Source organism: Camponotus vicinus, unplaced genomic scaffold (assembly GCF_025532165.1).
Source record: "Camponotus vicinus isolate PSW18456_S1 unplaced genomic scaffold, iyCamVici1.0 SCAF_7, whole genome shotgun sequence".
In the NCBI taxonomy this organism is placed as follows: Eukaryota; Metazoa; Arthropoda; class Insecta; order Hymenoptera; family Formicidae; genus Camponotus; species Camponotus vicinus.
The window spans coordinates 16,448,733-16,459,605 of NW_028141979.1; the positions used below are offsets into that span (position 1 = coordinate 16,448,733).

Sequence of the window (10,873 nt, forward strand, 5' to 3'; positions counted from 1 at the left end):
CAAGTTTCATGTATTACTTTCCGGACAGTTGATTCTCCACATCTAAAAGCCAGTGCAATGGATAATATTTGATCTCCAGTTGATAAGTACCTAAAAAAAATACTCTTGATATATAAATAAAACAAGATACTACCATGAAATATTTGCAAAAATAACATACTACACACATGTTTGTTTCATTCTTACATTTAATACTACATGACAAAATAAATAAGTACCTCATAGTTATGGTTAATCGTTGTTCTAGACTAAAAACTCGTTTGCTTAATTTAGTTAAAAAAGGCTTAGTCATTTCTAGTAAATGATTGAAACTTTCCTCTCTCATTCTTACAAAGCGAAAAAAAATATCAGGATCATTATACTTCAATTCGTGGAACAGGTGTTCATAATCCCTATATGAGTCATTCTTTTACAAACCGAACGGTTTTTGACCGACCCATTGCTAAATCGCTTCATAATTTTTTGACGTGTTCTAGATACAAAATGAGTGGACACGTGTATCGGGCTTTTTTTTTTAAATTTTTTTCGAAAAATATCGGGATTTTAAATTTTAACGCGATGCATTTCATGGTCATTTTCAAATCGCCGTATCTCCGGTAAATTTTAACGAAACAAAAAGGTTTTTTTTTATTTTAAAGCTAAAAACATCAGTTTTCTCGTAAAATTGATGTCCCTGATGTAATTTGAAAAATCACTATTATTTATAACAAATAAATTGTTTAAAGTTAGTTTAAACAACCGCTCGCCATAGATACGAAATTGTAAAAAATACCATTGAATTCCTCGTCAAATTTCCTAAAAGAAAAGTATTATTCGAGAATGGACACTTTATTTTTACTATCCCAAATAAAATAAAACTTCCGCTGCGCGACGCCCCGCTGAGCCGTGCCGCGCCGCCGCCGCGCCGAACCAGGCCGGACCGGGCCGGTAGTGGGGAGTTAGCAACTCTCGTTTCATAACTGGTTTAGACACGTCTGTTTTCAGTCCTATTTTGATCGTTGGAACGAATAGACGTGTTAAAATATTCGGTGTATGCGTTTGTGTTTTATTGTTTGTATAATATTTCGTTTTACGTACGTTCTACGAGAATTGTGAACTTAGAGAAAAAGTAAATTATTTAAAGTATATAGTTTAATATTATTTGAAAAGTTTATTAAATATATACAAACTTTTAGCACAATGCCGAAAGTTGCGAGGAAAAAGAAAACTGTACATTGGCGTACAGACCAGTGCTCTAATCCGTTTAATTTGCCTAATCACGGTAAGAAGAAAGGATCAACGCTGAGACAAATCACGAAGGGGCAGCTGCGTGCATGGAACATTCCAGTAAATGATGAAAATTTACAGATGAGGATCTGTAATTCCTGTCGTCTTCGACCTTCATTACCAGCTACTAGCACTGTAAATGAACCATCTACTAGCAATGCAAATGAAGAGAGTCGTCAACGTCAAGAGGTGTGTATAATTCTTATGTTAATTACAATTAAAAATGTTAATTAAAAATTGTAATTATTGTTAATGTTTTTGCTGCAAATTATAAGTATTTATTCTTTTTAAAACAGGCAGGTCCATACGTTTATGATGTTGTATCACTCACCGACGAATCAAGTGAAAAAAGTGTTAAAAGCAGCGACACTTCTGAAGGAAAGAAAGTACGTATTATTTCAGAAGTAATTGCTGGAGTAAATAAAGGAATAAGTTTTGTTGGATCATCCCCTATCAAAATGAGAAAAATTCACCAAACAAAATACTGTAAACAAAAAATAGACAGCATATCAAATGCCATAAAAAACAACATTTTTCACGTATTTGATGAAGGCTCCGATAATAAAGATGATAAAAAAACATGTATGTTAAAAGTTATACAAGAAAAATTTACTTCAACATCAGACCGAACAATGAAAGTAAAAATTTTAACCATAGTTCACCAATAGTCTTATCTGAAAATTAAAGAATATTTTCCAACTGCTACAAGGCATATGATTGAAGTAGCAAAGACGATTGCCGTACAAAAAGGTATTTTAGAAGGACCAAATCCAAAAAGTCATCCGACATTAAAAGAGAACGTAATTAATAGAATAATTGCCTTTTATCAATCGGACGAATTCAGTCGAATAATGCCAGGACTAAAGGATTACGTATCGGTGAAAATAGATGGAACAAGACATCAAAAAAAATTACTTTTAAATAATTTAAAAGAATTGCATCGTGCATTTAAAGAAAGTAATTATGAAGTGAAGTGCAGCTTTTCGAAATTTGCATCTTTACGGCCAAAACAATGCATCTTAGCCGGAGCAAGTGGCATGCATTCAGTCTGTGTGTGTTCCATACATGAAAATGTAAAATTATTAATTGACGGTGCAAATTTTAAACGGCTTACAGTTGATTGTCCGCAACCCATTCAAACTTATCATGATTGCTTAAATAAAATTATATGCAACCCTCCATCTACCAACTGCTACATGGGTACCTGCTCCGCATGTCCGGGAACAAATGATTTAATACAAGAGTTGGAAAACATTTTTGATGAAAATTATATCGACTTCGTAACTTACAAGCAATGGACACACGTCGACCGAACTACACTACAAACTGTAGTATCGCCTGTTGATGAATTCTTACAGATTTTAACAGATGGACTTAAGAAATTATTACGTCATTCCTATGTAGTAAAAAAACAAAACGAATTTTTAAATTCTAAAAAAGAAAATTTAAAGTCAAACGAATGCATCGTAATTTTAGACTTCTCGGAGAATTACGCATTCGTAGTGCAAAACGCAATACAAGGTGTTCATTGGAACAATGACCAGGCCACCGTTCATCCCACTGCCATCTATTATAAAAACGAAAAAAATGAATTGAAAATGAAAAGCCTTGTATCAATATCAGAATGTTTGAATCATGACACCATTGCGGTACATCTTTTTCAGTCGAAAATTGTAGAATTTATAAAACAGAACCTACCAACAGTTAAAAAAATTATATACTTCTCGGATGGAGCAAGTGCTCAGTATAAAAACCGAAAAAATTTCATAAATCTAAGTCATCACATGCAGGATTTTAACATCGCAGCAGAGTGACATTTTTTCCCCACATCGCATGGAAAAGGACCATGTGATGGATTAGGTGGAACCTTAAAAAGGCTCGCTGCCCGAGCAAGCTTACAACGAATCGATAATCCCATTCAAACACCCAAAGAACTATTCCTTTGGGCAACGGAAGCTTTACCGAATATTCACTGTAATTACTTCACAACTAATCAGTACAACCAGGAAGAAGAAAAATTAACACCACGTTTTCAGTTATCAAAAACAGTGAAAGGGACATTATATTATCACTGCGTCATTCCCGCAACATTAACAACATTACATGTCAAATTATTTTCACTTTCTGAAAAAGTTACAGTTGTAAAAATCATGAAATAAATGACAACAAATAACATAAATTTTAAGCAATAATTATTTTTTCATTACCTTAATTATTGATCCAAAAACTAAATGCGTAACACTCCTTTAAAACAATTTATTAACTTCATATACGAATTATTGCAGTAAACGAAACTTATTTTAAATATATTTAAAGATAAAGATATTCTATATATAAAATCATTCAAGAATCCAAACGACAATAACTAAAAACCTTTAATTAATATATGTTTCTTTATAAAGCACTGAAAAAAGTATGAGAGATATTAATAATTAATAATTGTTTCTTATTTCTTGACAAATATTGAAATTGACCAAATAGTATAACAAATCGTTATAGTATATATCACAGATAAAGCAAAAATGTTGGTGCGGTACTTGTCACGCGCCCGCCGGCCGGTTCGGCGCGGCGGCGGCGCGACACAGCTCAGCGGGGCGTCGCGCAGCGGAAGTTTTATTTTATTTGGGATAGTAAAAATAAAGTGTCCATTCTCGAAAAATACTTTTCTTTTAGGAAATTTGACGAAGAATTCAATGGTATTTTTTACAATTTCGTATCTATGGCGAGCGGTTGTTTAAACTAACTTTAAACAATTTATTTGTTATAAACAATAGTGATTTTTCAAATTACATCAGGGACATCAATTTTACGAGAAAACTGATGTTTTTAGCTTTAAAATAAAAAAAAACCTTTTTGTTTCGTTAAAATTTACCGGAGATACGGCGATTTGAAAATGACCATGAAATGCATCGCGTTAAAATTTAAAATCCCGATATTTTTCGAAAAAAATTTAAAAAAAAATCCCGATACACGTGTTCACTCATTTTGTATATCTAGAACACGTCAAAAAATTATGAAGCGATTTAGCAATGGGTCGGTCAAAAACCGTTCGGTTTGTAAAAGAATGACTCATATATAGGACGTGCAACATTTATGGGTCTCACCCACCATCTCCGTTTTAACCACCTTTTTCTCCGATATCTTTTTTGTAACAATGCCAATAAGCATAATTGCAAAAAAGACAAAATAAGAAAATCATCATTTAGGTTCATGGCAATTGTGATGTCCGCGATGTCTTATTAAATAATTTAAGACCTAGAAATACAAAAATACATAGATAACAAATAACTATTCGCATATTCTTTTTGTCATATTATTTTATCAATTTATCATATATTACTTTATTTTTACACAGTTACATTTAACAAAGTTTTATACAGTTTAACACAGTTTAACACAGTTACATTTAACACAGTTTTATACAAAGAATTGTTAATAATACTCTTTAAATTTTCATTCAATATGAATATCTACATTTATATTAATTAAATTAAATTAATATTTTAATTAAATTAATATTTCACTTACGAAACATACACACACAGATATATATCAATGCAATTACACAGATAAAATTACAGATATAATTATACAAATATTTACAGATGCGTATATTGGTGATATTGACTGAGTATCCAAAACTTTAAGGTTAAGGTAATGCAAAAGTCTTATGCCTTATGCACAAGTCTGTGCGTTGCCGTGCATTACGTTATGCACTATGCGTTATGCGTTATGCAAAAGTCTGTGCTCTGGCCTTAAGAATTGTCTGGCTACTCGACTGAAGTGAGGTGATGTACCGTCATGCATAAACCACAAACAATATCCAGTGTAACATCTTCCAGTAGGTCAGGTAATTGAAGTTTTAGGAAATTTAGGCCTTTTACCATCTAACGCAAGAGGCTTCACGACCGTTCCTACCACGAGAACAATGGTAAATATGTAAACCCCAACGTACGGTCGTTCGTGTGACATCCCCAAAGTCAGGATATACAACAGGCTTGCCTACATCTGAAAGATATTACATATTGCGAAATACCCTGATTTGCCGGTTAGGTTTAAATATTAAACGTCCTGTAACTTTGTAACAAGGTCAAATAGGACATATATTAATATGAATTTTTTTCATTGTTGGTGTGCTCCCTATCCATTTTTTTTAACCCAGGGGAAATCCTTTATGGATACCTTCACTCCCCGGGGAGGGAGTAAAGGTTATGTGGGACTTCTTCTATTTAACGGAGGTACCCACTAAAACCCCTGGGGTGGCCATTCCATGCGATTGGGAGGAGGGGTGATGCCCCGGAACTAGCTAACACTTCAGAGCGCCACCCCTTTTGTCCTCCCTCGCTTGGCCCGTCGTGACCGGAAGACATCGTCGGTCACTTTCGGGCCTCCATCCCTGGGGGGACAGAAGGTCCCCCCGGTCATTCCCTAACACGTGAGACAGCGGGGCCACACCGCCATCTCACGCCTCCCGCCGGCGGGAGGCGGGGTCGGGTCTCGAGTATTCCCGCTCGAGGCCCGGCCCCCCCGCGATCCCGGTGCTGAGGCTCCCTCTGCCCCCCGAGGGGGTGAAGATTCGGCCATCAACTCCGGGACCTGTTAACGCGCGAGGTAAAGGGCAGCCGGCTCTATTGGGATCAGCAGAGTGAGCCGCCATTATCCCTCCGAGGGAGTCGCTGGGGGGATGACCACGGCCGTGACGTCCTGGTCTCCCGTACCCAGCGATCACCTCCTTGCTCTCATGTCCTTGCTCCCGTTTTTCAAATAGGGGTGGGAGCTTCTCCTCCTCCGTCATCTTTTCTCGTACCGGGGGAGCCTCTCAATATGAGATAGAGAGACTCCCCCCTTCCTCGACTCACTTGTAGTGAGCTCCTGGGTGGGAGGAACAGTGTTCCCCCTATCCCATTCTTCCCGTTCTGCGGAGAAGTGGGGGAAGGTGTTCTGCAAACCTATAATTGTTCGCTTACCTCCCCCCTTGTCCTCAGCTCCCCTCTCCTCTTACTAGGCCGTCCTGTGCGGCCGGTAGAGAGGGGGAGTAGACGCAGGCGTTGTTCTCGCCTGGCCCCTCCCCCTCACTATCCTCCTCCTCGCTGTCCTCATTCATAGCGCTATCACCACTGTCCGATTCAGACTCAGTGGCTGATGCCGCCTCCGCCGCGGCCGCAGCCGCTTCCTCCACCGCCTGTTCCTGGCGGCGGATCCTTTCTGCCGCCTCCTTCTGCGACATTACTTATTCGCAGAAGGAGGCGACCACCTTCCAATACTCATCGCTGCCGATCATTTTTGGTATCAAGATCGGCAGCGAGAGGTCAGGCCCGACCTTCTCTATAAGGGTACAGCGCAGCTCTTCCCACTCCTGGCATTCCGCCAGGGTGTGCTGCGCCGTGTCCTTCTCCTCGCGGCAGTGGTGGCACTGCGTGATGCGCTCCCGCTTGATGCGACACAGGTACTCACCAAAACAGCCATGTCCAGTGAGCACCTGTGTCATGCGAAAGGTCACTTCGCCCTGGGCCCATTCATTGAGACAGGGCCGTATGGCCCCGACAGTCCGTTGACTTGCAGTTTGCGGGTCGGAGAGGTGCGCACCACCTCTCCATCATGGACTGTCGGGCGTGGAGTCGGATGGCCTTCTTCGTCCTAGGTGGCAGGGTGAGGATGTTGTGCTCCCGTCGGAGCTCTCCCTCTTGCTCGTATACTTCTTTTCACATACGAGCGAGGAACTCCAACGGTGGTCACCCCGCCAACACTGTGACCGCCGCATGCGACACCGTCCGGTACGCCCTAGTCACCCTCGCGGCCATGCTTCGGTGAATGCGCCGAAACTTTGTAACGGCGCTTCGCATGGCCGCGAGTTCATCGGCCCATATGGGCGCCCCGTAAAGGGCGACCGATATATATGCGGCGGACACGACCATCCGGGCCCTAAGGTTGGATAAAATATGGGCAAGGGCCATAGCTACCCTTTGTACCTTGGGGGCTAGGACATCGAAGTGATATCCAAATCTCCACGAACCATCCAGTAGGAGACCGAAGTATTTTAGCCGGTCTCCTATCAGGACTGAAGTGTCACCGACCTGGAGTCTAATCTCGGGTGGCTTTCTGGAGGCGCGGCCGAAGAATCTCAGCGCCTCTGTTTTGAGAGCAGCCACCCAAAGACCCAGGTCGGTTATCTTGCGCACCACGCAGGCCACTGCCATTTCGACCCGGGCGGTGATGTTCCCCTATTCATCCCCGGTGGCTACCACTAACGTGTCGTCTGCATAGCAGACATGGCAGTCCCGGGGGATAGGAAGGCGAAGGACGCTGTCAAAAGCGAGGTCCCACAATAAGGGGCCAAGTATGGATCCCTGTGGGACCCCACAGCGTACCCTCCTTCGGCCTTGGAGTCCATCTTTGTTGATGAACTCCAGCTCGCGGTCCCGGAAGTATGCGTTGATGATCTCAACGAGGTAGCGGGGGACCCCATGGTGCTTAAGGGCATCCCCCACTCTATCTCACGGCAGGGAATTGAAGGCGTTGGCGATATCCAATGATACCGCCAACCCCACTTCGCCGTCCTTCACGACGGCCTCCGTGAGGGAACGAACTCGCTTGATCGCGTCGATCGTGGACTTCCCCTCACGGAAGTCATATTGTTTCTCGTGGAGACCGCACCCCTCCCGGGACAAATGCCAGACGAGACGGGTCGCTATGATTCTCTCGAGAATCTTTCCCACCTCGTCCAGCAGGCAAATAGGCCTGTATGCCGAAGGAGAGTTTGGTTCCTTGCCTTCCTTGAGGAGAAGAACCAGCTTGGCCCTTTTCCATTCTTGGGGGAACACCCCTTGTCTGAGGCACTCGGAGAAGAGTCGCCTCATTCTCTCACTCATGAAGTCCAGGGCCAGAGCCTGCGCGGAATGCCGTCCGGTCCCGGAGCCTTACGTGACCCAATACGCCGGACGGCTCGGACAAGCTCCTCCCCGGATACCTCCACATCCTCCGTGGAGTCTTGGGGCCTCTCTTCGTTGAGGCCCCACTCCAGGGTAGACCCCTCCCCCATCTGAGGAAATAGGGTGTCCACTACTTGGTCGAGAATGGAAGGCTCCAAGGTCTCCGTCACTGGGGGCGCCCATGCTCGGTGCTTGTTCATAACAAGCTTGTATGGACGCCCCACGGGTCGTCGTTGAGGGAGGAGAGCATCTCCTCCCAGCAACTTGCCCTGGACTTCTGGATGGCCCAGGCCAGGGCGGCTCTTGCCGCCCTATACTCCGCGAGGGCTTCTTCCTCGCTCCCCCCCCCCCCACGGCGGCGGGTCCTTTTGAGGACACGGCGGGCTTGGACTGACGAGGTGCGTAGTGTCGCAATCTTGTCCGTCCACCAATACGCCGCCCGTCGTCGGGGGCAGGACTTAGTCCGGGGCATGGCGGCATCACACACCTGCTACATTGTGCCCCGGAGCCATTCCACTGCCTGTGGAATGTCCCGCCCCCACTCTTATTCGTCTCCCGTCCAGGAGACCGCCGTGAGGGCCGTCTCGAGGGCCTCCTCATCTAGTTTCGTGAGGGTCCACCTACGCATCTCGCTTCCCCCTTGGAGTGGGCGATGCACCGGCCGGCCCGAGACCCCCCCCCCCGATGTTCATCTGAATATAAAGATGATCGGAGAGAGTCTCGGTGTCTGTAACGACACGCCAGCCACTGATTGTGCGCGCCATCGCCGGCGAGCCAACCGTGATGCCGACTATCGACTCCCCATTGTGATGCACACAGGTGCCCACTCGGTCTTCGTTTAGTATACAAAGACCGAGTTACTCCACCCACTCCCTTAAAGTTTCGCCTCTAGGGCTTTCGGCCGGACTACCCCAGGCCGGGGACTTGGTGTTAAGATCCCCGGCCACAAGGAGCGGTCTAGGGGCAACATTGGTTGCTATCACCCCCAGCCGCTCCAGGTAGTCGGTGAACTCAATGAGGCTCCATCTAGGAGGGGCATAGCATGCGATGCATGTGGTAGATCCCCACTCAGCTGCCACATATCCCCTCCCTTTCTCTATTAATTTGAGGGGAGGGGATTTGAAGGTGGCGTTCCTCACGATCACCGCCGAGCCGCCGTCATTCGGTACGGCTCGGCGACGATTCCCAGCCAAATACCACGCTCGTCAAGACCGTGACAGAAAAGATCTTGGGCCCGACGAGCGTGGTTCAGATTTGCCTGGAGAAGCCTCACAGCCATATTTATTTATGGCTGCTTGGCTCCTCCGGCTCCGCCTCCATGGGGTTGCTTTCCTCCCTCGGCATGGGAGGGGAACAGACCGAGGGATATTCCCTCTTCTGCCGTTGTGGGAGTGGAGGGAGGTTCTCCATCTATTTCATCCCCACCTTTCTCGGGTGGATCCCCTCCCCACTGCCGCTGCCAGAACTCTCCCCACTAAGGACCGGTGTGGTCCGGGGAAAGGGGGTGGGCTGGGTAGCTCTATCCCTGGCCTTTCTCTTGGGGGCCGTGCAGGCATGCGACCCCGCTTTATGGCCATCGGGGCGCCTCAAGCTTGCGCATACGGGGCATTTGGCCGCGGATCTGCAATCCCGGGCTATATGTCCCTCCTTTCCGCATCTGTAGCAGCAGGCGGCACGATCGGTGCCGCCCCTGCATTGCGCCTGCACATGCCCCTTCTCCAGGCATCGGTAGCACTGGAGCAACCTCGGCTCCAGTGCTTTTACTCGAGTATTCACCCAACCCACCCTGAGTTTCTTGGCCGCCACCATCTTATTGGCGACGGCCACTGGACATCGCACCTAGAAAGGGCCCATACCTCTGTCGGCACAGAAGGTGAACTGCACCATCCCAGTTGTTATATCATCTAGGGAGGCAGTTCCCGGCTCTGGATATGGCATCCGCGACCTGACCCGGTTCGATTGATTCGTCCAAGTCGCGGATCCTTATCTCCGCTATCATTGTGGGACGCGTGATGCGGACTCCGTCCCTCCCCGCCATCACCTCCCGCAAGCGCACGGCCAGCGCATCGGCCTTTTAGCATTTTCGGGGCCCTTTACCTTAGAGAAAGATAGGGATGTATGTGGGAGGAGGTCGGACGTGTCTTTACGCCCATTTAATCAACGAGCGACAGAATCCATCCATGGCAACGGCATTGACGCATATCCTGTGGAGAGACCATTCACACATTTTTCAACCTAACGAATAATTGCTAGAAAACAATATTCGCAGACTAGAAAAATATGTGAGGCGTAAGTGGCTGGATCGGGAATCGAACTCGAGTCTTTCGCTTTCCGGGCAACTGCTCTAGACCACTGAGCTATCCAGACCTCACACCTAATGCTGCTTTTTTTAACACAGTGATATGCGACTCCAGAGCGATGTTGGTATCTCGCTCGATGGATGCAATGCCGATTGCCACGGAGGATCCTTGGAAAGGTCGCTCGCTGACCAAATAAGTGCCGGTGGAGGTATTCGCGTGCATGCTGGCTTCCGACTGGCCTTCCGTATGAAACGGCACCGACGAGCACAACGCCGTAGAGTGATCACATCCCCCAAGATCCCTCTAGTATATAATAAAATCCCCACTGTACCAAATAGCAGTGGCGGATGGACCCTAAGATAGGGCCAGGGCAGGCCT

General features: G+C 45.7%; 2 protein-coding genes across 2 annotated transcripts; both read right to left on the reverse strand.

Moving 5' to 3' along the window:
* Nucleotides 1–6,998: 6,998 nt before the first annotated feature.
* Nucleotides 6,999–7,463, reverse strand: LOC145974249 (uncharacterized). The gene has a single exon (XM_083104051.1). It carries the CDS (start codon nucleotides 7,461–7,463, stop codon nucleotides 6,999–7,001), a length of 465 nt encoding a protein of 154 aa, XP_082960177.1.
* A 1,589-nt stretch (nucleotides 7,464–9,052) lies between these two features.
* LOC145974250 (uncharacterized) lies at nucleotides 9,053–9,474 on the reverse strand. The gene is made up of 2 exons (XM_083104053.1): nucleotides 9,341–9,474; nucleotides 9,053–9,221 (listed from the first exon to the last, which is right to left on the reverse strand). Exons 1-2 carry the CDS (start codon nucleotides 9,472–9,474, stop codon nucleotides 9,053–9,055), a joined length of 303 nt encoding a protein of 100 aa, XP_082960179.1.
* Nucleotides 9,475–10,873: the final 1,399 nt, after the last annotated feature.

Bases quoted from the DNA above. Each gene is read 5' to 3' on its own strand.
- LOC145974249 (XM_083104051.1), bottom strand. From the start codon at position 7,463: ATGGCAGTGGCCTGCGTGGTGCGCAAGATAACCGACCTGGGTCTTTGG.
- LOC145974250 (XM_083104053.1), bottom strand. From the start codon at position 9,474: ATGGCTGTGAGGCTTCTCCAGGCAAATCTGAACCACGCTCGTCGGGCC. The intron at 9,222-9,340 runs GTGATCGTGAGG...TGCCCCTCCTAG, and splicing joins CGAATGACGGCGGCTCGGCG to ATGGAGCCTCATTGAGTTCA.